The sequence below is a fragment of the Suncus etruscus genome, chromosome 8, assembly GCF_024139225.1.
Source record: "Suncus etruscus isolate mSunEtr1 chromosome 8, mSunEtr1.pri.cur, whole genome shotgun sequence".
In the NCBI taxonomy this organism is placed as follows: Eukaryota; Metazoa; Chordata; class Mammalia; order Eulipotyphla; family Soricidae; genus Suncus; species Suncus etruscus.
Window position 1 is genome coordinate 41,546,580 of NC_064855.1, and position 27,814 is coordinate 41,574,393.

Sequence of the window (27,814 nt, forward strand, 5' to 3'; positions counted from 1 at the left end):
CAGTGTTCCCTGCAGTGTGTAGTAACCATCCCCTGGGATGACACTGAACTACTTGAGGAGGCCATTAGTAGCCTTAGGTACAATTAGTGATTTTGTTTGTTTTAATGGTAGTTTTCAGGAGCCATTACATTTATTTTTCTGAAAAGGGGGTGATAGGCCAAATAAATATGCGGACCTCTGACTTTGACTTAGTACTGTGGGTTCCATGCATTACATAGCTTTGACTTTAAGTGCTAGCTCAAATCTAGATCCTCTAAATTTACATTTTCAAAAGAATAAGCCTTGCTATCGGTGGCGGTGGAGAATGGGCAGCTTGGGACTGGAGAAGAAAATTGTTCGCAGGAACCATTTCTGTTCTCATATCTTTCCATCTCCCATTTTATCTATCATATTGCTTCCTGTTCCCGAACTTCTGAGCAGGAAAGGGAGACATAAGCTCCTGTGTCCTCCATGGACCTGTTCTCTGTCTCAATCTGCTAAAACTGCCCACACTTTGGGGTGGTTGAGACCTCTCTTGCTCCTAGTGCCTATATCTTACTCCTTATTTACTTCTCCTTATTTTGGTGCTAGGAAAATTGCATGTTGTCTGTTCACTGTCTTCATTGGATACCTTGCATAGTGTTTTTGAAGAAAGGTAAGAAAGACAATACTGTGGTTCAGTTTTTGAAGCCCATAAAATTCATTTAAGAAATTCAACATCTGTTGCAGATTGAGATGATTCAGATAGAAATCATCGATGATGAAACTCCTGGACAAGAATACTTGCTCAAGAGAATTAAAGTGCTAGATTTATTAAAAACATGAGGGGTGAACTTGGGGTCAGAGCAATAGCACAGTGGGTAGGGCACTTGTATTACACATGAATGACCCAGGTTTGATCTTTGGCATCCCACATGGTCCTTCAGAGAGCCTACCAGGAGTAATTTTTGAGGCCAGAGCCTGGACTAACCCCTGAGTACTGCCAGGTGTGGCTCCAAAACCAAAACAAGCAAAGACCCATAGTATGAACTTTAAATAATGTGTTGTTATTCTTTTACATTTTTAGACTGCAAGCCATGCCTTTAGTGAAGAGGAACATCGAACCCCGGCACTTGTGCCGGGGAGCTCTGCCTGAAGGGATTACCAGCGAACTTGAGTGTGTAACCAACAGTACCCTCGCAGCTATCATCCGCCAGCTAAGCAGTCTAAGTGAGTCATCCCGTCTCCAGGACACCTCTGGGTTTTATATCATTTATTTATCCCCCGTTTTTATTGAGCTGCTTTGATTTGAAATACTGTTAATAATAGTTTCCTGCTTACTTCTTTCTAACACCACACCCACTTCCAGAGTGCCTATTTCCCTCCATGAAAATCTCATTCTCCCCACCTCATACTAACACCCTATAAACTTAGTTCTGTGAACCAGCAATCCATTTCTGTTACCTTTGGCCATTTTCTGCTCTCTTTACTCTATCAGAGAATCATTCTGTATCTATCCTTTTGATTGACTTCATTCAGAATGATATCCTTTAGTTCCATCCATGTAAGCAGCAAATTGCATGACTTTCTCATTTCTTACCACTACATTATATTCTATTATATAAATATACAGCTTCTTAATCCGTTCATCAAGAATGGATAAATAGCACAGCAGGTAGGGTGTTTGCCTTGCATGTGGTCAAACCTGGGTTTGATCCTTGGCATCTCATAGTCCCCAGAGCCTGCCAGGAGTAACTTCTGAACACTGCTGGGTGTGACCCAAAACCAAACCAAAACAAAACAAACAAAAAGAATGGATAAGTAAATACCAAATAAATGTTGGGCTTTTGGGTTGCTTTGATATCTTGACTATTGTACTAAGTACTACAATGATCAAAGGTGTATAGTTGGTGCATATACCCTTTGAATTTTTTTGTATGTGTTTTGAGAGTAGATGCCTAGAACTATTATTGCTGGGTTGTATGGAAGTTCTATTCACACTAATCTGAGTTATCCATATTGCCTCCCAGAGAAGTTGAACCAGTTTACATTCTTATCAGTAGTGATCAGTGAATTCTCACCACATCCCCTCCAGTACCAACTATACTCAGTTTTTTGGGATTTTTTTTGTTGGTTTTTTTTTTGGGCCACACCTGTTTGATGCTCAGGGGTTACTCCTGGCTAAGTGCTCAGAAATTGCCCCTGGCTTGGGGGGACCGTATGGGAAGCTGGGAGATCAAACCTCGGTCCTTCCTTGGCTAGCACTTGCAAGGCAGATACCTTACCTATAGCACCAACTCTCCGGCTTCTACTCAGTCTTTTTTAATATACAGCATTCTTACTGTTGTGAGATGATACTGTTTTTCTTTCTTTCTTTCTTTCTTTCTTTCTTTCTTTCTTTCTTTCTTTCTTTCTTTCTTTCTTTCTTTCTTTCTTTCTTTCTTTCTTTCTTTCTTTCTTTCTTTTTTTTATTTTGCTTTGGATACTGTTTTTCTTGTTGTGGTTTTTCATTTCTCTACTAAGTGGCAATGAGTATTTCTTTATGCCTAGGAGTGACTCCTGGAAGTACTTTGGGGACCTTATGCACTCCTGGTGGATGGAGGCAAGACAAGTGTCTAACCCTTGTACTATCTCTCTAGACCCAGTTTTGTACTTTAATATAAAATGCTCAGGGAGAATTATATTTCAAGACCCAGATAGGTATAAAAATGCCCTTTCCTTCAAAGTTTTTTTTTCTTCCAACTTGCAGTGTTTTTCTCTAACTTTTCCATTTATATTGTGATCTTGTTTTTCTCACTTCATCCCACTCATTTTCAGTTTAGATGGTTTTAGTGCATGTTGGGTGACAGGTTTTCACAGTTAAGTTTTTAAGAAATTTCATAATTAGAAAATTAATCATAAAAATTTCATGTGCTGAATTTTTTTAGAAATTCAATTTATTTTGAAGAAGAAACTGGACTTGCAATTTCCCCCTGTAGATAATGCACAAATAATTCTATATGTATTAATGTATTTAAATATACCTATAATTATTGACTAAGGCAAAAATAACTTAGAAGTTACTAAAAATGTTTTACAATAGATTTCTTTTAGAACCTAAATTGCAATTGATTTTGGTACTGATTACTATTAATGTATAAGATTGTCTCATTATGGAATGAATACTTATAAATTACTGAAGGGTAAAAATGTTCCTATTTGCATTCTTATATTTTTTTAAATTAATGCCTTGGTCTCTTGGTTTTATAGCTGAAATGCATAGAATTTAAATACTGACTATTAAAGTTTATTAGACTGTATTTCAGACTGTATTTTTCAGCATTGGGTTCTATTAGTGCTGCTTGACACCTTGACACCACAAACTACTTGCATAGTATTTTTGCTTCACTAGTCTACACAGTAGGCAGAATACTAATGATCTCACTGAAGAGACCTATTCCATTTTTGTGGATATCTTAAACAACATGGCAGGGGAGCTGTGGTTACTGATCAGTCAGGCTTAAGAGATAATAAAGATAATCATAAGGGCCTTTTAAATGTGGATAGTAAGATCAGTGTGAAGTGGTGTGATATGAGAACATCTTACTTAATTGTCTGCGGCTGACATTAGAGATGGCAGAAGAAGACACTCACCAAGAAATGAGGCAGCCTCTGGAAACTGGAAAAGACAAGGAAAGGGATTATCTCCTAGGACCAGCAGAGGGAACACAGCTCTGACAATACCTTTAGCAGCCATCCATTTAATATCTCTCATCTCTGGAGCAGTCAGAAGTTTATGTTGTCTTTTAAGTCACTGAATTTGTGGAAATTAGCTAATGTGCCAATTGGAAATGGATATGTCACTCTCATTTAGTCATGTTTTGTGCACATAATCTACATAGTGCTTCCTGAGGGCAGGGTTGAGGAGCCACATGGACAATCAATCTACCTTTGATAGGCTGCTTTAGGTGATATCAGCTCTGCTTCTTTGAATCAGTTGTCTTTAAAAACAGACTAGGAATCCCTCCAGACATTATGCCTGAGATCATAGAGCTGAGACTTACAAAATTACACTGGTCTGGACTGACAAGATGAGTTGGACTATTTATTTACTTGAAATTAAAACTGTTTAGTAAAATTAAAATTAAAATTGCATAGTAAAATTAAAATTAAAATTAAATTTAAAATTGCATAGTAAAATGCCACCTGTGGCTGAAATGCCATCCAGGACTGAAGAAGTCATGGCTGTCTGCACCCAAAGTTAGGGCTGCAGCTCCATCAGCTCAGGAAGATTTCCTAGTTCCATTGATGGAGAAGCACTTGGTGTGCTCAGAGTAAAGCTTCAGGTTTTCTAAGTGCCACTGTATAAAAGAGAAATAAGAGAATTGATATACTAGTGGTGTTTTAGGAAATGAAGATGCCAAGTTGTTAATTGGTAGTAGAATAAAAACAACTAAGCTATTACCAGTGACTTATTCATTAGTGTTTACTACCCCCCCCCCAGATTTAATGTACAACAATGTGGTACTTAGAAATTTAGAAAAGCTGACCATTCAGCCTTAACTCCTGGATCCCAGACATAGATACGACAGAGTTCTCCACAACAGCTCCAGGAACCAAATCCCTCCAGGGCATTTACAGTACTGCTCTGACACCAATATGAGCCAGTTCTAAATAGATAACCTGACAATGAGGAAATGGGAACAACTTGATCTAAGAGCAAGTTGTCCTTCCTCATCAGCTATAGATAAGACAAAATCAGAAAACATGTCACCCTTTGATATGTGCAAAAGCCAACATCGCTATATACAGACGACTGGTTGTTGCAACCAAGACTGGACAGTATACATCCAGGTACCAACAACAACAACAGCAACAACAAAACGTTCTAGCCTAGTTTTTGGTATACTATCTGTTCAACAAACAAGAGCTCCAATTCCAGAAATCTGACTGAGACAACCGCAACTGAATGGGTCTTCCGGAAACATAACAAAAGACTTTATCCCAGACTGCATTCTAGGAGCAACATAACGACCAAGAACACCAACTACAGAAGATGGATTAAAACGACACTGAAGAAGCATAACTGCTAGAACCACAAATAAAGACTTCATAAACTACATTCCCTGAGCTGCACAGCCACAAAGATCTCTAGAAACAGAGGTCTGATTTTACCATCCAAGACAAAGCAGAAGTCTTCCACACACCACAAAAACAGCAAGAGGAGAGTAAATGATCATTCAAGGAGTCTAGAGTTAATCCCATGACAGTATACTTCAGGGGTGGAGAAACCCTGCATCTCCTAGGTCCAGGGAATTTCCTCTACAATATCCCCAATAGTTACTGTGCCTATGCAGGGGGATAAAGAAAAGGAGAAAAAAAAAAGCACAAAACAATCATTTTCCCACATGTTTATTTATCGATTGATTGATTTTTTTTGACGTCTATATTTTGGTGTGGAGAGTACGGTCGATGTCTCCAATATTATTTTATTTTATTTTGTCTTGTCTTTCTCTTTCTTTTTGCACTCGAGCATGATTTGATTTTAGAACCGAGACTGTTGTGTGGTGCCTGTCTTTATTGCTGTAGTGCTCACCAGTTATTTAATTCGATATTTTTTTCTGTATTGTTGTGGTATCTCAATTACCTTTTTCTTGTCCTCTTTCAAACTGAGGTTGGAAGCCTCAGTCTAGAGGGACTCTGCCCATTTTCAGCGTATTTGACTTTTGACTTCTTTTTTTTTTTCCTCTTATTTTGTACCCAATCTATTGCTTTTCTTTCCTTCAAACAAAACCACATACCTCGATTTTTCTAACTCTGCCTCTTAAATAGAGGGGGAAACAAGGGAGGGTTCCAGGACCAAACAGATATGTGATCACTAATAGTAAGCCAGACAAAGAGGGGTCCACCTACTCTAGCAGCCCGGGCGGTGATGGTGGGGTATATGGGTTGTAGAAAGGGAACTGGAATGAGGGTAGGACATAGTTGGTGATGAGTATTCCCCTGATTCAATGTTAAGATGTACCTAAAATACTACTGTGAAAGATATGTAAACCATTATGGAAAAATTGTGTTTTTAATCAGAAACTTTCTTTGACTTACATGTATTATTATTATATCAATTATATTATATGTTATGTTATGTCACTATATTATGTTATGTTAGTTTACCTCATTATGTTAATCAATTTTGTCTCTTGAATAAATTCTTACAATAAAAAAAAGAATTAAAAAAAAGAAATTTAGAAAAGCATGTAAATTTGACATTGGTATGCTTATAAGAGAGGAAACAAGCAATTATCTAACATAGATATAATAATGACACCTATACTTTAGAAGAATGTGGTTTTTGAGGACTTTTACATTGAGTAGAAATATGAGAAAAGTACTGTTGATATGTGAAATACTTTATGTTCTACAATTCTTAGGAAAAAAATCAAAAGGCTCTTTTTACATAATATTACATACTTTTTGGGTAATAATTGGGTTTTTTTTGTTTGTTTGTGAACCACACCTCATGGTGGTCAGTGATCACTCCCAGGGTGTGGGGTTCAGGGAACCATTTGGAGCTAGAGATCAAACCTGGGCTTCCTGCGTATAAATAAAGCATGTGTCCAGTTGTTTAGCATATTGAGCTGTCTCTGGCCCTCATTGAATATTGTAAAAGTTAGGAATGCAGAAATCTGCATATGGAAATTTTTCTCATACTGAATATTAATTCTCAAATAGGAGTCCCAACAGAGTATTCTTTATCCCTTTGCATGATTTCATATTATTCAGTAGATCCAGCTATGGACCATCTTAATTTTTTTCATTTCTGTTCAATTCTGTTTCTCTTAGATTAGCTTACCTTAATATTGCTTCTCTGCAGATGAGGGAGAAGGTGTATACTGTTATCTGAACTTCCTTTAAGTGGTACTGGGAGAGTCTAGATAATGAATTTCAAATGGGCAATAGCACCCTCAGAATGGTGCTGGAAGAATTTGGGGGTGGTTGTGTCTTTACATATAATTGTGGCAGGGCATCTCCTGTTTAGGTAAATATCCAGAGGGATGCCAAGAAATTTATTTTTCTTGAAAAGGGATTGGTAAGACAAATAATTTTGAGAATTTGGGCTAGTCTCAGTGACCATTTGGAGGAAATTTTATTGGAAACTTTGAAGTGTTTACCTCAAACTTAGACTGACTGATCAGACCAATCTGAGCAGTCTGGGAGACATTTCAAGGTAACTCTTATTCTAATAGGGAAGGACAATCCTACTGGAAGTCCAAAAGGAATTTCTTTGTGGTCTTTCCCCAAAAGAAAAGTCTCACAGTCGAATCTTTGATACACCAGCCCATTTGGATTTTCATCTCATCAAGGGAGTTTAAAAAAAAAAAAAAAAGCTGTTCCTAGACATCAAACAAAATCCCCCCGCTTTCCATAACTTTGGGGAAAAACTCTTTAAGTTTTAACTAATTATCATTTTTCCATTATATCCAAAGCAGCCATTAAGCATTAGCTCTTACCAGTTTGTTTAGTGAATTTAAATATTTTCAGTAAATGGAGTGATTATTGACTTTTGAGTTTAGAATATTAGAAATAAAAATGATGGGATGAGAGTCATAGAGTAGAGGGTAAGGGGCTTGCCTTGTCTTAGACTGACCTGGGTTTGATCCAAAGCACCATAGAGTGATCAAGCTTCATCAGGAGTGATCCCTGTGTCAGAATCAGGGGCAAGTCCAGAACACTGCTGGGTGTGGCTCCTAAATAAAAATATTAATAAAATAAATTAAAATAAAAACTAGACTTCGAGGGGCCGGAGAGATAGCATGGAGGTAGAGCATTTGCCTTGCATGCAGAGGATGGTGGTTTGAATTCTGGCATCCCATATGGTCCCCAGAGCCTGCCAGGAGCGATTTCTGAGTGTAGAGCCAGGAGGTTTTAACCCCTGAGCTCTGCCGGGTATGGACCCACCAAAACGAAAAATAATAATAATCATAATAATAAAACTAGAATTCTAGTAATTTATATATTTTATAATTTATATAAAATTTAATAATTTTACTTTTAATAAATCTAATTTAGTAACTTATACATTTATTATTTAGCAATTTATATATATTTTTGAATGCTACTTATTGACTTTCACTATGAGTGATGAGTGATCTGGGAGGTATGGGAAAAGAAATAAAATCACTTACAAAACAGTTCTAGTTGGTCCAGAAAAAGGACTAAGTTTCAGTCCCCTGTCATTGCTTGGTACCATGAGCAAAGACTGAGAGTACCCACTGAGCACTGTCAAATGTGGCACCCAACCAAACCCAGACACAATTTTGGATATTAGCATGTTACTTGATTTTCTAGTAAGAAAAAAATACCAATATGTTGGTATTTTTATTTGAATAATGACAAGTAAGTGTAGCAATTAACAGTAAATCACTTTTCATCATTTCCTTGATTAATCGTCTGAGTGCTCTCAGCTAGTTGCTAAGTTAAAATCAAATTCTAACTGCTGTTATAAAGTAATTTTAATGTTTTGCTTTAAAATGAAATGAGGACATAATATGTTTGTGCCAGAAAGTCACAAGTTATTTTCATTTTACTTTTTTTAAATCTTTATTTAAGCACCATGATTACAAGCATGATTGTAGTTGGATTGCAGTCATAAACAGAAAACCCCCCTTCACCAGTGCAACATTCCCACCACTTTTTTTTTTTAATATTTTAAGGGTTTTTTTTAATGACTTTTTTTTTTTGTTCTTGTGATAAAGCTATTTTTCTTGTCCTTTCTTTAAGAAGGGCACCAGTCACAAAGGAGTTAGATTTCTAGAGTACTCATCACCCCAAAGTTTTTGGTTATATTTGATGGTACTAAAAACAGTAACATAAGAAATTTAGAAAGTACAGGAGAATGAATCCACAACAAAACATGAAACTTTCAGTAACACTCATGTTTTCTTTGAATATGTAGAAATGACATATCATATTTATTTTTCAACCTGAAAAAAGCATCCTTACTTTTTCTCAACCTATTAATTACTATTACTGTGCTATATTGCTATACAATAATTTATATACCATTTTCATGCTGTTAAAAATATACATCTTTTGGTGGGCAGGGTGCCTACCTTGTACACAGCCAAACCTGGGTTGATCCCCAGCATTGCATATGGTCTCCTGAGAACCACAAGGAGTAATTTCTCAGTGCAGGTCCATGAACTACTGTTCTGAGTATTGCTGGATGTGGCCCCCACTTATTGGTTCTCAAAAGGAAGGGAGGGAGGCAGAGAAGGAGGGAAGGAAGGAGAAAGGGAGGAAGGTGGAAAGAAGGAAGGAAAAAGGAGAATTATTTCAAACTCAAAAGACAGATTTTATTAAGCTATATAAAAATTTAAAGACTGAAATACATCAACCTGTGCTCAAACCTCAGCACCTCAAATAGTCCCCCACTCCCACCAGGAATGAACCCTGAGTGCAGAGCCTGTAATAAGCCCTAAGCAATGTTTAGCATGGCCCATAACGGAAAACACACACATACATACACAAAATCTTAATTATTTTTACCTAATACGAGAGCTCTATAGTAAATGTAATAAAAACAGCAATTGTTGGGGAAGTGGGGAATCTGTCCAGGTTAGTTTCTCCAACAAAACTATTGGAGGTGAAAAGCAAAGCAGAGCCAGAGCTGATTGAGCGCGAAGACAAGTCCACCCTGTCTGCAGTGTACAGCAGAGCAGAACAGCAGAGTGAGACCTTAAGAAGAAGCAGCTTGAGGCCTTAAGAATTTATGAAATTTGTTTATACATGGATAAATATGGAGTATTATGCAGAGTGAAATGAGTCAGAAGGTTATACATAAAATGATTACACTCATTTATGAGATATTAAAAACATATTGTACGGTAATAATACACAAAGACAATAGAGACGAGGGCCAGGAGGACTGGTCCATAGTAGTAGGAAGCTTGCCACAAAAGGTGGGGAGTGCAGTTAGGGTACAGAAGTGACCACTATAACAGTAATTGGAAAGAACCACTCTCGATAAGAACTGAAAGGTAGTAAAGTGGTATGCATGATACTAAAGGGATATCTTCAGTAACAGTATTGCATACACAGTGTGTAAAGGAGGAGAAGAAGAAAAGAGAGAAGATATATATCTTCCATAGGGTTATACTTGCAGGGGGATGGGCGGGAAACTGGGGACAGTGGTGGTGAGAAATGTGCACTGGTGAAGAAATTGAGTGTTAGAACATTGTATAACTGAAAATCATAAACAACTTTGTAATTGAGTATCTCAAGGTAATTCAATTAAAAATTATTTTTAGGGGCTGGAGAGATAGCATGGAGGTAAGGCATTCGCCTTGCATGCAGCAGGATGGTGGTTCGAATCCCAGCATCCCCATATGGTCCTCCCACCCCCACCACCCCCCAGCCTTCGAGGAGTGATTTCTAATTATAGAGCCAGAAGTAACGCCTGAGTGCTGCCGGGTGTGACCCAAAAACCAAAAAAAAAAAAAAAAAATTTTTTTAAACAAGGTTATAATTCAGCTCCTTTTATTATGGCCTAAAGGGAAGTGGTCATGGGGTGGCTGGCATTCTTGGTGGGTACTGATTAGCACATGTAGTGTGTGGATGGAATTCCTAGTGGTGGCCTTAGTTTCTCTACCATGCCTGGGAAGATTGTGTCCTCTTCACTAAAACTAAAACAACCTGGACTGAATTTGTTCCCTTTCTGACTGGCCTACTTAGAACTAAATGGAGAAGTGCACAGACCCACAATTATAATCTTAACTTTTAATAAAAATTATTCAATAATAAAAAAAAGAGTTCAAAAATGTGTAAGGATATTGTGGGTTTGGTTTGTGCTGTCAGTCTAACTTAACTGACTTAACACACTAATGTTCCCACTGTTTAGGAATAGCCATTCTTTTATTAGTTATAGGGGATTTTCACTATGATGGAATATGTGCTCAGCTATGAAATAATATATTTTTAAAAGCATGGTATCAAATTATCACAGTGAAATGAGATGGATGATGATTATAGGTAATCCTCAGATACTAAAAAGAAGCTGTTTTCTGTAAATTAATTCTTGTGTCAGAGAAGAAATAAAGGAAATTAGAAACTTTTTAACTGCATAGTAATGAGTATACAAAATACCCGTGTATTTGCGGGATTTCATTTTTAAATGCATGGAGAGAAGTGTGTGTGTTTAAATGTTTCTATTAGAAAAGAAGAAAGATTTGACATCAGAACACATGCCTCACGTGAGCACTCAGCAATCCTGTTATAATTCCCTTCTTAATTGGTTTTCCTATCCTTTGAGTACCTTTTTCATATCTTTGCTTTCTACCTCGAATTTCTTGACTCTGGCTGACAATTTTTTCCATTTCACTGGGAAAATAAAAGCAGATAAAAGCTAAACATACCCTTTTTCCACAAGAACCCACACATAAGCTCGGAAGCCATTCTGTACTGCCCTTCTTCAAAAGGGGTAGCTGTTTCATTTCTGTAGAAAGCACTAAGCTCCATTTATTCTTATTCACTTCAAAACTCTACCTTCCATTAACCTGTATTTGCCCAACAGAACCCCTTCCTCCATCCTCACCCTATTTACATCATTCCTAACAAGCATAAATATGTTGAAACATCTCCAAACTTGAAACCTTAGCTCTTTATTCATGAACCCATTTCTTCCTTCTTTTTCCTAGCAAGATTCCTGGAAAGAATTCATCGAAACACTGCCTCAATGTCTCTGGTCTCCCCTGAAATTCTGTCCCCATTAATCACTCTAGAAATGATCCTTGTCTGTGATTCATTTATGAATCAGTGCATGTTGACATCTTTTAAAGAATGATGTCATTTGGCTTTCTGATCACACATTGGTGTTCCTCCTACTTTGAGAATTTGTCGTCTTTGCTGATTTTACCTACCACTCTAAGGCTTTGCTCCCTGAAATTGTTCTCTGTCAGTTTCCTTTCACAGGGTGATCTCATTCATCCCACCACGTTACTTATGCTTACAAATTTCTCTTCAGCTCTGACTTCATATATGTCTGTCTATGCAACTGCTTTCTCTTTCATCACTTGGGCTTCGCCCAGAAACTAGATCTCACATGCCTGCTTCCAAATTGTCAGATTTCTTTTTTTCTCTATTTCCCACCCACCTCTTCTCTTTTACCATTGCCTAAAAGGACATAGTTTCCCAGTGTTTCTGATTCCTTTTATGTGCATAGACCTCACAAGCATCTCTGCTACTGTGACCTATCTCTAAACCTGCCTCTCTGCTTCCACCCTAGTCCTTCTACTCTCTCACAAAGATCTCTCTGTCCTCTTCCACTGCTAATCCTTCTGCAACTAGATGTCTTATTGTGCTCTCCGACCACACATAGGTATGCCTAGAAGGACCCTCTCTAGACATCTGTGGTTCCCTCTTGCCAGATATCCTTGCCTGCCAAATATCTTGGAGTCACAACTTTTTTTTTTTTTTTTTTTTGGGTTTTTGGGCCACACCCAGTAACGCTCAGGGGTTACTCCTGGCTATGTGCTCAGAAGTTGCTCCTGGCTTGGGGGACCATATGGGACACCGGGGGATCGAACCGCGGTCCGTCCAAGGTTAGCGCAGGCAAGGCAGGCACCTTACCTTTAGCGCCACCGCCCGGCCCCGGAGTCACAACTTCTGATCTCTTATATCATACTCACTTATTTCCATAGTCCTTTCCCTTACTCTTTTATTTTCTTCTCAGTAAATTATGTAATGTACTGCCTGTTTTTCTATACATTATTTTCTGTATATAATTGAAGTCTTGTGATTATGTTGGCTGCCGTGTTTCTTCAAACAACTAGACAGTACATGGTTAAATATTAATAGCTATTAGTATATTCCTTATCAAATGCTTAGAAAGTGTGTTGCAAAGAAGTATGCCAAAATTCATTATAAGTAGTTATGGCTACAATTTTTTCTGTTTTTCATACTTCATACTGTGAGTATCTATTGCTTTATACTCAAAAAGTTATGTCAGAGAATTTGGGTATATACTTTTATTTCTTTTTTATATATATTTTATTTAAACACCTTGATTACATACATGATTGTGTTTGGGTTTCAGTCATGTAAAGAACACCCCCAATCACCAGTGCAACATTCCCATCACCAATGTCCCAAATCTCTCTCCTCCCCACCCAACCCCTGCCTGTACTCTAGACAGGCTTTCTATAACCCTCATATGTTCTCATTATTAGGATAGTTCAAAATGTAGTTATTTCTCTAACTAAACTCATACCTGTTTGTGGTGAGCTTCATTAGGTGAGCAGTAACTTCCAGCCCTTCTCTCTTTTGTGTCTGAAAATTATTATTGCAAGAATGTCTTTCATTTTTTTTAAAACCCATAGATGAATGAGATCATTCTGCATTTTTTTCTCTCTCTGACTTACTTCACTCAGCATAATAGATTCTATATACATCCATGTATAGGAAAATTTCATGACTTCATCTCCTGACAGCTGCATAATATTCTATTGTGTATAGGTACCAGAGTTTCATTAGCCATTCATCTGTTGAAGGGCATCTTGGTTGTTTCCAGAGTCTTGCTATGGTAAATAGTACTGCAATTAATATAGGTGTAAGGAAGGGATTTTTGTATTGTATTTGTGTTCCTAGGGTATATTCTTGGGAGTGGTATAGCTGAATCATATGGGAACTTGATTTCCAGTTTCTAGAGGAATCTCCATATCGCTTTTCCATAAAGGTTGAACTAAATGGCATTCTCACCAGCAGTGGATAAGAGTTTCTTTCTCTCCACATCCCCACCAACACTGTTTGTTCTCATTCTTTGTGATGTGTGCCAATCTCTGTGGTGTGAGGTGGCACCTCATAGTTGTTTTTATTTGCATATCCCAGATGATTAGTGATATGGAACATTTTTTCATGTGCTTTTGGCCATTCGTATTTATCCATTTCTTCCAGGTTCTCATTTTTAGTGGCATAGAGTTTCTCAAAGTAGTTTCTGATTACCCTTTGAATCTCTGCCATATCAGAAGTGATCTCTTCTTTTTCATTCCTAATATGAGTTATCAAGTTTCTCTCTCTTTCTTTGTTAGTTTTGCCAGTGGTCTATCAATCTTTTTTATTTTTTCGAAGAACCAACTTCTGCTTTTGTTGATCTTTCGGATTCTTTTTTGGGTTTCCACTTCATTGATTTCTGCTCTCAGCATTGTTTGTTTGTTTTTGTTTTTTCTTTTTGCTCTCAGCTTTGTTATTTCCTTCTGTCTCCCTATTTTTGGTTCCTTTTGTTGAGCACTCTCTAATTCTATGAGCTGCGTCTTTAAGCTGTTCAGATAGGCCCCTTCTTCCTTCCTAATGTGTGCTTGCAAAGCTATAAATGTTCCTCTCAGTACTGCTTTTACTGTGTCCCATAAGTTCTGATAGTTTGTGTCTTTATTATCATTTGTTTCCAGGAACCTTTTGATTTCCTCCTTGATTTCATCTCAGACCCACTGGTTATTCAGTATGAGGCTGTTTAACCTCCAGGTGTTAAAGTTTTCTTCTGTGTCCCTTTGGAATTTACATATAATTTCAGAGCCTTGTGGTCAGTGAAGGTAGCCTGCAACATTTCTATCTTCTTGATATTATGGAGGTATGTTTTATGTACCAGCATGTATTCTATCCTGGAGAATGTCCCATGTACATTAGAGAAGAATGTGTATCCAGGTTTCTGGGGATGGAGTATCCTATATATATCTACTAGGCATTTTTCTTCTGTTTCTCTTCTCAGGTCTAGTATATTCTTGCTGAATTTCAGTCTGGTTGACCTATCCCGTGTTGACAAAGCCATGTTGAGGTCCCCTACAATTATTGTGTTGTTATTGATATTATTTTTCAGATTTGTCAACAAATGTATTAATATTTTGCTGGCCCCTCATTTGGTTTAGGAGAGTGATTTCTTCCTGCTGTACATATCCCTTGATTAATACAAAATGTCCATCTTTTTCCCTTATAACATTCCTGAGTATAAAGTTTGCATCATCTGATATTATTATGGCCAGTCCAGCTTTTTTATGGGTGTTGTTTGCTTGGATAATTTCCTCCAGCCTTTTATTTTGAGTCTATGTTTGTTCTGACTATTCAGGTGCATTTCTTGTAGGCAGAAGAAGGTTGGTGTGGGTGTACCTATTTAAGACCCTAGACCCGCCCATTTCTGGGAGGGGTCTTGGGAACCGGATTGTAGGTGTAACCTTACCTGCTAGACCCTCCCATTCCTGGGAGGGGTCTGGGAAATGTTATATAAGGCTTGGACCAAGGGAATTCGGCCCTTTTGGCTTTTTGGGCTTTTGGCTCTTTGCCCGTGCGCTCTGGCTTCTGGGTTTCTGTGTTCTGGTCTTTGACCAGCATGGAGCCCAAAGGGAAGATGGCTGAAAGGAGTTTAGATGCAGGGCCAAGAATAACTAGTGCTTAAAAGGTTATGAGATAGGCCACACACATGTGGTGAATAGGGCATGAATAAAGTTAATTCTTCCTGAAGTCTGCCTGTGAGTGAGTCTTGATTACGCCGATCACCTGGGCCTGAAATCTGCCGGTTGGATGGGGGATGAAGCCACGTGGCTGGGGCCTAAGCACAAAGGCCTCCATCCATCGCCATCCAGCCCCATCGTTAATTATTTCATGCTACAGGTTGGATTGAGTTTTTTTGATCCATTTAGCCACTCTGTGTCTCTTGACTGGTGCATTTAGTCCATTGACATTGAGAGAAAGAATTGTCCTGGGATTTAATGCCATCTTTATATCAAAATTTGGTGTGTCTTTTGGGTAGTCTTGTTTTAAATTAGGTCTTTCCGTTTTTCTCTTAAGACTGGTTTTGAGTCTGTAAAGTTTCTGAGCTGTTGTTTGTCTGTGAAACCATGTATTTTTCTGTCAAACCTGTAAGTGAGTTTTGCTGCATACAGTATTCTAGCGAAGAATTTATTTCATTGAGTTTTGTCACTATGTCCCACCAATGCTTCTGGCCTTGAATGTTTCTGGTGATAGGTTTGCTGTAAATGTCAAGGATGTTCCCTTGAATGTAATTTTCCTTTTTGATCTTGCTGCTTTCAGAATTCTGTCTCTATCTGTGGGATTCATCGTTGTGACTAAGATGTGTCTTGGGGTATTTTTTCTGGGGTCTCTTTTGGTTGGTACTCTTCGGGCATGCAGAATTTGATCACATGTATTCTTTAGCTCTGGAAGTTTCTCTTTAATGATGTTCTTGACCGTTGATTCTTCCTGGAAATTTTCTTCCTGTGTCTCTGGGACTGCAATGATTCTTAAGTAGTTTCTGTTGAGCTTATCATAAACTTCTAAACTTCTATTTTCATCTGTTCCCATTTTTTGACTAATTTTTCCATTGTCTGTTCATTTGCTTTACTTTTTTTTTCAATTCTCTCCCGCTATATGGAGTTGTTATTTATCTCATCTTTCACAGTACCAATTCTAGTCTCAGTTTCTGTTAGCCTTTTGAAGAGCATATCCATTTTGCCATTCAATTTGTTTACTGAGTTTTTCAGGCCTGTTATTTGACCTGTTATTTCAGTTTGGAGTTTTCTGATTTCTGTCTTTATATTTTCCTGGTTCTTATTAGTGTTTTGTTTACTTCAATCCATGGTTTCTTTGAGTTCTTTGAGCATCTTCCATATTTCTTGTCTAAACTCCTTATCTGAGAGATTGATTAGTTGATTGGCCGTTTTCTGTTCATCAGAATTGTCATCTTCATTCTCTATGTCTGATGCTGGCCTGCGTTGTTTCCCCATTGTCACACTTGTATTGTGGGTTTTTCTACGTGTTGTGGTGGTATTCATTGGCTAAATAATGTGTGTGGCCACGCTCCTCTGGCTCCACCCTTTCTGGGTGGTATGATTTGCCTCCAAGGAAGGGGAGACCTCCCTGGATGAAGCCTCACACAGGGCCAAATCTTTAACCAAAGTTAAATTTTACTTTCTTTCAAATTTGTAAAGAGGTTCAAAACAATACAAAATTTTTGGGCCGGAGAGGTGACACTAGAGGTAAGGTGTCTGCCTTGCAAGTGGTAGCGTAGGACGGACCGCGGTTTGATCCCCCGGCATTCCATATGGTCCCCCCAAGCTTGGAGTAATTTCTGAGCACATAGCCAGAAGTAGCCCCTGAGCATCAAATGGGTGTGGCCCAAAAACCACAAAAAATTACAAAATTTTTATAAAATGGTATAATTCATTATTTTATTAACATTTTTATTTTATTTTTTTAATACTACATCTGGTAGTAGTATACACCTGAGTAGTATACTATATACGGTGAGGCACAGGGGACCATAAAGGTAGCCAGGGATTCAACTCAGATTAGCCAGCCATCCAACATTCAAAGCAAGAACTCTTCCCTCTATATTTTGTATCTTTCAGACCCCTCATTAAATCTTTTCTTAGTTTTCTGCCTTTTCCTCCTGCTCTTCTTTTCCCTTCTCCCCACAATGTATAAATAAGCACATACATAGAAATATATGTATGTAATATTTTAGCATTTTGAGGGTGGCCTACATCCTACAGTGCTCAGGGCTTACTCCAGAATATGCATTCAAGAATCCCTCTTGGAGATCTTGGGGAATCATATGAGATGTTGGAGATCAAATCTAGGTTAACTATGTGCAAGGCAAACTATCTACTATTGTATTATCACTCTGGATTCTAGCATTTAGTTTTTAATTAAGTTATCTTATGTTTTACTTGATAACTTCAGATACAAAGGTTATAAATAGTATACATGTACATTTTTATTATACAATATGTATAATTACATATTTATATATTTCTCCCCTTGAATTTGGAGCAATTTTACAGTCTTCCATTGAGTTTTATGATGACATTCTTTTGGAAGAGAATTGGCTCTTTGTTTCTGGAATATCCATTGACCTGGATTTTCTGTTTTGGATATTAGCTGGATTATATTGGTATGCTGAGCTCTTGATTGAGCATTTGATCAAGAAGCACATACTATCTGCCTCTTCCATGACAGACTATCTTAATTTTGCTCAGTTGGTTAATCTTCCGTTCATAGCTCAATCCCATTTATACTTTTTATATCATCAGCAAATATGCTATGGGAAGACCCATTGTATCTATGTAATATTTAGTTCCTATCCCATTCTATCTACTAGTCTTCTCATCCACTCATGAGTTTTTTCCAAAATGCTTAGGGTGGTCTGCAGAAAGGTTTATTTTGCCATTTCATAATTTCTTTAATATTTATTAGTTGGACATTTCCTGTGAACTGAAAGGTTTTACTTTGTTAATTCTTTTTGTTTGTTTATCTTAAAATGAACTCAGATTCATTTGTTTTATTCTGTGTATTGTAACTGATTTATTTATTATTTTGATCCCTTCATTTTTTTTTTTTTCATATTTGGCCTGGGAAAATCCTTACAAGCCTTCCTCTCTCTTTGTGACACATTCCTACTGCTCTCTGAATACTGCTATCCTTTTTTTTTTAAAAAAGACAATTACAGACAGGTATTCTTGTTTCACCCTGAGCCATAGAGCCATTATTTTTCCCAACAATTTTTAGTTCCTTTTACTAGAAATTGTCAGGCACTATTCTTGTTTGTTGTTGTTGTTGTTGGTTTGTTGGTTTGGTTTTGGGCCACTCCTGGCAGCACTCGGGTAGTTACTCCTGGCTCTGTGCTCAGAAACGGCTTCTGACAGGCTCAGTTTGGCTGCATGCAAGGAAAATGCCCTGCTGCTGTGCTATCTCTCTGGCTCCTCAGGTACTAATCTTAACAAAATAAGATGTATATGCTAGGTATACACATTATATTTTATAAGCAACCTTCTTACAACTGGCTCCTTATTCCACAGGAAGGACTCAGACACACTAATTATTTTCAATAAGTCTTTTTCACTTTATGTAAATCTAATCCATGCTTTTTTTTTTTTTTTTGCTTTGTCATTTTTGCAGGCACTCTTTTCAACTTGACATATTGGGCAAAAATTCATAATGATACTAATAAATCCAGAAGTGGATTCTTTGTCAGTAAAGAAAGAGTAAATTGCTCTTACCTCACAGGTTTTAAATTCAGATCATAATTAATTTAGCTATTAATGGACTTGCTATTGAAAATAAATGTAATTAAGCTATTCAAATAGGTTGCTGTTTGCAAAACTGAATTTGTAATTGCAACAGTTATTCTTGTTCATCAATAAATATAGTTCTTTCCATTTTCTTCTCTATAGTCACTTGTCAGCATTGAGCATCTGGCAAAAGATTAAGTATGCAGCTCTTTCATTTTTGTTTCTTTTTGTACATAGAGAACTCTCAATGAAAGCATAACCTTAATGGCATGATTTTTCAAATAGGGTTATGGATTGGTGGTAGAAGTCACGTGCTATTTTATATTTTTCAGTTTATATAACTTCAAGCAGAATGAGATTCTCAGTAGTAGTGACTGTTTGGGGATACTATCCCTATTAGATTTCTGCATAACTGAAGGGGAAAGAGTAGGATATTTTTGGCATTGCATTGGAATTCTTATAACAAAACAGTTAAGTAGCAAAATAAAAATTTGTTACCTTTGAGCAAGAAATTCAAAATGAATAATGGATAGATCTGAAAATAAAGCATTTATAACATAGTACTATGTCCACAGATCATCCAGCTGAATGGACAGGTATTTTTCCAAATGAACTTCATAAAATAGTATTTGGAAACATGTTATTAAGTGTAGCTGGGCTTAGTCATCTTGAAACATGCTTTAATGCATGCTTCTCTTGCATATTCCTGTTGTCTAATAGCAAAGTAAAGATTTTGAGAAATCCCGGAGCAGATACTCATGTTTCATCTCCATGGGATAGCTTCTCCTCTGCTTACTTGAACATGGTATTTTTGTTGGTTGTGTATTGTTAGTAGAAAAGCACTGGTATGGATCAGATATTTCATATTCAAGACAAACTCAATGTGCATGGTCTCAGCAAGTCAGTCCAGAGATACATAATAGGGCTCAAAATCCATCTGTGTAAAGATTAGAGTTCTCTATTTCTGTGTTTTATATATGTTCCAAGTTATGGGATCACACTAAGTCTGTATTTCCTTAAAGAATTTATATTTGGGGGCCAGAGAGATAGCATGGAGGTAGGGTGTTTGCCTTGCATGCAGAAGACGGTGGTTCGAATATTGGCATTCCATATGGCCTCCCGAACATGCCGGGAGCGATTCTGAGCATAGTGCCAGGAGTAACCCCTGAGCGCTGCTGGCTGTGACCCAAAAACCAACTTCAAGGCTTAATTGATGATGTAGGGCTGCTCAAACCCACTGAGTTTGGAGACTGAGGATCAGATTTAGGATCCTGTGCATGCTAGTATGTGTTCCAGATCTTTGGGCTACCACCCTGGTTCCTGTTGTGTTTACTTATTCTAGAATCTTTAAGCCAGGGATACTCCAGACCAGGGAGATTGATACAACAATTCTCAGAACTGAGGAAATTCCTTATATCTTGGATTGCCATTCTAATAGGAAAAGATGGACAAGAAACATGATTAATAAGCACACAAATATATGATTTATTACATGGTACAAAGTGTGAAACAGATTCACAAAGAAGGGGATATTTGGTGTGAGACTTGATTGATAATTAGGAGCAAATCATAGGAATTTCTGGTTTCAGGCAGAAAAGCCTAAGGGAAATGAGATATGGCTGGCATGTTTGGGAAGCAGCAAAGAATGAGTAGTTTTAGCAATGGAAGATACAACGGAGAGGGTAAAGATGTAAAAACCAAAGGGTAAGTGAAAATAGATTACATGGGACCTTATAAATTTGTTATCACCTGGATTTATTCTGAATGAGATAAAAAGGCATGGAATAGATTTGAAAATTTATGGTAAGCTTCAACTACAGGTAAGAAATGCCCGCCATTTCTGTACATTGTCCAAGTAGAGGCTCCTTTTGTCTTTAAGCCCAGTGGTAGAAACTTGCCCTTCCCTTAGAACACATGATCACTTATTGGGCTTCTCAGAAGCTCAATAATTCTCTCCTTCATGTCTCAGGGGAAGCATACATTGACTCTTACAGTGAATTAACAAACCTGGGGTGGCATGGCTGCCCTCAATCACATCATGATAATAATAACAGAAAACTCATAAAGATAGTCCTAATAGTAGTAAATCCTAGAACCTAAATTCTAGTATCAGGAGAAGCAGAGCCAATGTCATGAAATTCTTCCTGGAACCCTCATATGAAACTTCAAACAACTAGTTCAAAACAACAAATTGGTGGGGATTTCTTGGCAGAATGCCTCAGAAAACACCTGATAAGAAAGGAAGACTTGGTCATAAATTAGAAAGACTTTCCCCCAGACTGCAATTGGGAAACACTTTAGAACTCCATAAAGCTTAGTGAACAGAGATCATAGCTCATAAAACTTGATCGTTATTAACCAATTCTATATACCTCTAAGAAAAGGACTTTAGATATAACATGTTGAAGATGTTCATTAAGCTCGGAAAAACTTTCTTGTACAGGTGTAAGAAAATATGAGACACTAAGGGATTAGTTCAAGAAGAATAACATGAGAAACATTGAAGTCTCCAAGCAAGAAAAAGGCAGTTTTAATGACAATTATAAATTAAAAGAAATTATGCCTGAGAAGTTCCCACAGCTGAGGAATGCATACACCCAGATTCTGGAGGCTTGAAGGGTCCCAGCAATTAAAGAGACCCCCCCAAATACTACATTATAATCAGAATGATGAAAGATACAAAAAGACCCCCCCAAATACTACATTATAATCAGAATGATGAAAGATAGAATATTGAAACAACACGATCAAGGAAATTACATGCAACGGAGCATCCTGAAGATTTACTAGATTTACCATGTGAGAATCTGTAGAGCAGAAGAAAATGGTGGCATATTGTTTGTTTTTAAAGACAATGATATGAAGAACTCAACAAAAATATTATTATAATATATATTATAATATTATTATTCATATTCTTTGTTTGGATCTGTACTCAGGAATAATTTCTGGAAATACTTATGGGACCATATGGGATGCTGGGGCTCAAGCCTAGGTTGGCCAAATACAAGTAAATGCCTTGCCCATTGTACTATCACTCTGGCCCCTAGCATTCAGATTTTAAGAAACAATGGAGAGCTTTATGGATAAGGAACTACTCAAGAGCTTCATAACATTGAAAACAACTTTGCAAGAAGACATAAAGGGGCTTCTTTAAGACAAACTCCACAAACATGCATGACTTATACAGAATGTCAAAAAATTTCTTAATACCAGTAATATCATTCAGTGTCAATGACAAACTCACCAATCAAGAGACAGCAACAGAATGGATTGTGAAACTATACCTAGCTTTCTGTTACTTACAAGAGACACATTTGAACAATTGGAGAGAGGCGGGGGAGAGTGGGGGAGGGCTGAAGAGGAAGGGAATGAGGGGAGGGAGTGAGAGGGAAACTTGATATTGGTGACAGGAAATGTGCACTGATGAAGGTTGATGTACATTGTACAACTGTAACTCAATCATGAACAGCTTTATCTTTGGGAAATAAAAAAACCACTGTAGTATAAACAACCTTGTAACCATGGTGTTTGTATTAAATTTTTTTTAAAGAATTTAAATTAAAGACTACTTGGCTGCAGTGAGATGAATGAATTTGAAAGAAGAAATAAACAAGTGTTGATGGGATTTAGTGAATAAATAAAATAGGTATGAACTGGGGATGGGACGAGAATAGAAAATATGAGATGTTATAGCCAGCTGTCAAGGTGGATCTTTGTAGGCATAGATTATGCTTATTTCTCACTGGGCTTCATGTTGAAATGGTTGAAGTCTTTCAACAGGGAATGCAGGTTTGAATTAACATGAAAATTAAATTGTTTTAAAAATTTTGCAGGACCTGGAATTCTTGTAGGACATCAACAGGGAGACGTTCACTAACTATATGCACAGATTTGGCATACAGGGATGAATATATCAGGAAACAAAAATACATTAAATTTTGGATGTCACTCCCAGTTGGTGTTTAAAATACTTTAAGTTTGCATAAGGACTTTTTGTGAGCTGTCATTAATATTATGTGAGTGGAAAATGTTGGTAGAAGTTTAAATGAAAGCAGAGGACCATAGTGTAGTTTCTGGACTCCAAGATAGTTTATTGCTTACCTGAAGTTAGAAGTCTGGGGTTTTTCCTCCTGCCTTTGTTAAGAGGGAAGTAAATTCTATAATGTATTCCTTTATTGCTCTATTCTCTTAAAAGAAAATTCCTCATGTTTAAACAATTACAACCATTAGAATAGATAAAATTATACTAATGCTAAATTCTAAATTTTAATCATACTAAATTTTAGTTGGTAAATATACTGATTTATGACATTATTCTAGTTTAAAATTCATAAGAAATGGTAAGCCAATTTCTTGAGTCATAGTTTAAGCAGCAAAATATTTAAGTTTACTTTATTAAGTAAATAAGAAATTACCAAGTATCTCATGGCCCAGAATTATTTATTGAAGTTGCTAATTCTAGCAAAGGAGGTTCAGGGAGAAAATATGATAAAAGCAGAGATTGAAGTTGAATGATGAAGATTTTGTTTTATCTCAGTTTTGCCAGTTACTATGAGATTTGGACTATTATCATCTTTCTGGTGTTCAATTTAGTCTGGATAATAAGAGCGGTAACTCAGTCACTTTAAGGTCACTCAGTCAGTTGAACAGACAAGTAATGGGAGACATTGCTCCAGGACTCGACTATATCACTGAAAGATGCACATGGTTCTCTCTTTCATGGAATTTTTAGAGTCTTAAAGATTAAAGCACAGAAAATAAATATGACACCATTGTATAAACTATATAGCATTGAAAACATGGTGGTGATTCTTTCTCCAAGTAATTTTTTCCTGGAATGTTGACCCTTCTCATTTAAATAATAAACATAAAAATTGTAAAAAAAAAAAAAAAAAAAAAAGCTGTGGCATAGATATATACCTTTCACAAAAATTAATCTAAGATGGGTCACAAACCTAAACATAACTCTTAGGTGCCAAAAATCTAAAATAGGGAAAAAAATCTCTGTGATCTTGAGTGTGGCTATAGCATTTTAGGTATAACACCATTGCTGTAATAATACTAATTGGTAAACTGGACTTTTTGATAAAATTAAGCTTTCATCTCTGAAAATTATATTAAGAAAATTAAAGAAAAATCACAAACTTTTTAGAAAAAATATTTGGATAAGACTGAGCAACACCAGGAGTGTTTCCTGAGCACTGAGCCAGAAGTTCTTAACACCAATGGATGCCCTCCCCCCCAAAAAAAATAACCAACAGATAACTAAACATTAAGAAAACCAACAACTGGGCCTGGAGCGGTGGTGCAGTGATAAAGCAATTGCCTTGCATATGGCTGACCTAGGACATATGGCGGTTTGATCCCCTGGCGTCCCAAATGGTCCCCCTGGCCAGGAGCTATTTCTGAGCACATGCCCAGGAGTAACCCCTGAGCATCACCAGGTGTGCCTTCCCCCCAAAAACAGGGAAACCAACAATTTTATTTTAAGAATAGCAGAAGAACTAAGTTGCAGGTGGTCACATGACAAAATAGGCACATTAAAACTGACTAATATTGTTTCTTCAGGGAAGTTAGAATGAGCACTACACATTAAAATAACAAAAATCTGGGAGATAGACTGATAGTGCAGTGGGTAAGGTGTTTTCCATGAACATGGCCAACCTGGATTTGATCCAAAAACCTCATCTGTTCCCCTGAGTCCTGCCATGAGTGATCCCTTAACTTAGAGTCAGAAGTAAACCTTGAGCACAATTAAATATGCCCCCAAAACAAAGCAACAATAGAATGACATATCTGAAATAATATAGTATCGCTTCAGATGACAGTTTGGTAGATTCTTACAAAATAAATTCTTAGTATAAGTTCCACCAATTGTTCTCATTTACCCAAAGAAGTTGAAACGTATGTCCACACAAAGCCTACAAAGTGAGGGCAAGCAGTATATTCTTTAGTGGGTGAATGGATTAATAAATGGATTCATTAGCATTGAGTGGAAATAAAAAATTACTAAACCTAAATACCCAAACCAGAGTCAACAACAATAGAATCCAAAGTCCCAGACTACAACAAGCTAAACACAAAAGGGACCTGTTACATTAGCAATCTAAGGGGCTAAGGATGGAGGAATGGGATGCATGCTGGGAACTATGGTGGCCAGATGTCAACACTGGAGGTGGAAATAGCCCTAATTCACTGTCACTAAATACAAATGTGAAAGACTAGTAATTCACATTGTAATTGTAATTCACATTCTCAATAAAAGTTACAAAAAAATTACATCTGTAAAGAACAGAATTAAAAAATGAATTCACTAAGACAATGGAACATTATTTATCAATATAAAGAAGTAAGACATCAAGCCATCTAAAGACATAGAAGAACTTTCAATGCATGATACTGAGTGAAAGAAGGAAGTCTGGAAAAACTATTTTTGAAGTGATTCCAACTTATCGCTATGGAAATGACCAACCTGTGGATATAATAGAAAGATCAGTGTTTGCTAGGATTTGAGATACGATATGGAGAGAGTGGGATGAACAAGGAGAGCACAAAGAAAAACTATTTAGAATGATACTATAATTGCTGGCAGATTATTTTACATATGATCTAACATGTTACACCATCATGGGTGAACATGAGTATTAATAGTTCACTATGGGGAATATGTAAATGTGAATTCATCAGTTATAACAAACGTAACACTCTTGGGAGATGTTGCTGGTGGGGTAATTTGTACATGTGAGAGGGGCAGGGCTGCATGGGAACCTATTAGGTCTGCTTAATTTTCTATAAATTCAAAACTGTTCATAAGAGAATAAAGTGTTGGGGGAGTATTGTTGGTTTGGGGACCACACCCATCTAGCAGTGCTTAGATCTTACTGCTGGCTGGGCTTGGGGGACTGACTGTGTGTGGTACTGGGGATTGAATCCAGGTCAGCTGCATGCAAGGAAAGTGCCTTAACCGCTGTACTATTTCTTTGGTTCCCCTAAGCCATTTTTGTGGTATTTCCAGAATTGGAGAAATAGTTCAGGGTGTAATGTACTTGTCTTGCACAAAATCGGCCAAAGTTTGATCATCCCCTGAGCACCACCTGGAGTGACCCCTGAGTACAGAGACAGAAGTAAGCCCTGTGTATAGCAAGGTGTGACCCCAGTGCTTCCCAAACACCTCTTTCCAAGTAGTATTTCTGTCAGAGAAAATAGGTTGCATGTCTCAGAGAAAGCAGCTGTTAAATGTTTGTTGAAAGACTAACACAATGGTATTAGTATTTGGAAGCTCAATGGAAGCAACAGATAGCAGTTCCTCTCATTATGCTTTCAGAAATGTTACTTATAGATTAAGAAAACTAGAGGGCATGCTCACAAGAAAGGAGAATGATCTATACAGAAAATTAACTGATTGTTCAAAACATTGAATTTTAAATACTGCCAAAGTTACCTCTGTCTACCATGATTTCAGAACATGATTCAGGAGCATGTGCTACTGGGATTGTGAGGCACTATAGAGAGAATCTAATGTTTATAATTGCAAATGAGGGATAATTCTAAACATATACACAAGCATGCAAACTGAGTTTTCTGGGGAAGCAACTGGAAAGTTCAGGTACTGATATTCTGTTTGTGCTTGCAAAATAGGAGTCAATTTTTCTCTAAAGTTTGATTTTTTAAAATTTTGTATTGAGACCATTATGAATTACAAGTCTTTTACAGATGTATTTCAAGCATATAGTGACAGTGAATTAGGGCCATTCCCACCACCAGTGTTGACCTCCTTCCACCAGTTTCCTGCATGCATCCCATACCTCCACCCTTAGCCCTCTGAACTACTCGTGTATCAGGTCCTTTTTGTGTTTAGTTTGTTATAGTTTTGTCATTGTCACTGACTTTGGTTTGGGTATTTAGGTCTGACTGTATTTTATTTAAACTCAGTGCTCCTGAAACCACGTGACGCCTGGGTCCCATCCACTTTTCTTTTTCTTATCTCATTTTGTAGGAAGACATAGAAATATGAGGCAAAACAAAATGATTCATGTTCTATGGTTCTGTAAATAAGGTGAGAACCCCTATCTAGAAGACACAGTTTAATTTTATGGGGAACAGCTTGTTTGTTAATTAGCAAAGCATGCAATTATATAAAATATTCTATATTTTCTAGACTATTTTACAATTTGATCTCTTCAGGCCAAGTTCAGATATATACCATTGTCCCTAATAAATTTTTAAAAATTCCTAAGGCCTCCAACTCTGATGCATTGTTTTGACAGTGATTTGCACAAAATTCCATGTGTTGACAGTAATCAGTGCTGGTGCGGATGTGTGATGGCTGCTTCAGCAGTTCTTAGCAGATGGCTCTCTCCATTCATTTTTTTCTTTAGGCAAACATGCTGAAGACATATTTGGTGAGTTGTTTAATGAGGCTAACAACTTCTACATCAGAGCAAATTCTCTTCAAGACAGAATTGATCGCCTCGCTGTCAAAGTTACCCAGCTGGATTCAACAGTGGAAGAGGGTAGGCAAATGTGTTGAGTAAAAGCAATGAGCTAGAAGTAATGTTGACAAGAGGATAGTAATTAATTTTAGTTAATTACTGCTTTTTCCTTGGGTGAAAAAAATGATATTTTTTCCTAGAAAAATTGCAAAGGTGGAAACCTATAGCATTGGATTAGTTACTGGTGAGAAGATTTGTAGCTTATCTGTCTCTTATGCCATATTAATCTTTAAAAGAACTAGATTAATAATTTGTAAAAAAAAAAAAGGAGACTGTAAAAGGACTCTACTAGAAATTATAATTGAGGTTACTGAGTTAGTTTAAATATACTTT

General features: G+C 37.1%; 1 protein-coding gene across 3 annotated transcripts in view; it reads left to right on the top strand.

The window, feature by feature from the left end:
- WASF3 (WASP family member 3) overlaps positions 1-27,814 on the top strand; it is a 174,935-nt gene that overhangs the window by 125,476 nt on the left and 21,645 nt on the right. For all 3 annotated transcript variants that reach the window (XM_049778241.1, XM_049778243.1, XM_049778242.1), the window contains exons 3-4: positions 1,046-1,188; positions 27,368-27,502. In XM_049778241.1, the coding sequence (XP_049634198.1) occupies positions 1,056-1,188; positions 27,368-27,502 (268 nt within the window). In that variant the 5' untranslated portion in view covers positions 1,046-1,055. The remainder of the gene's footprint in view (positions 1-1,045; positions 1,189-27,367; positions 27,503-27,814) is intronic.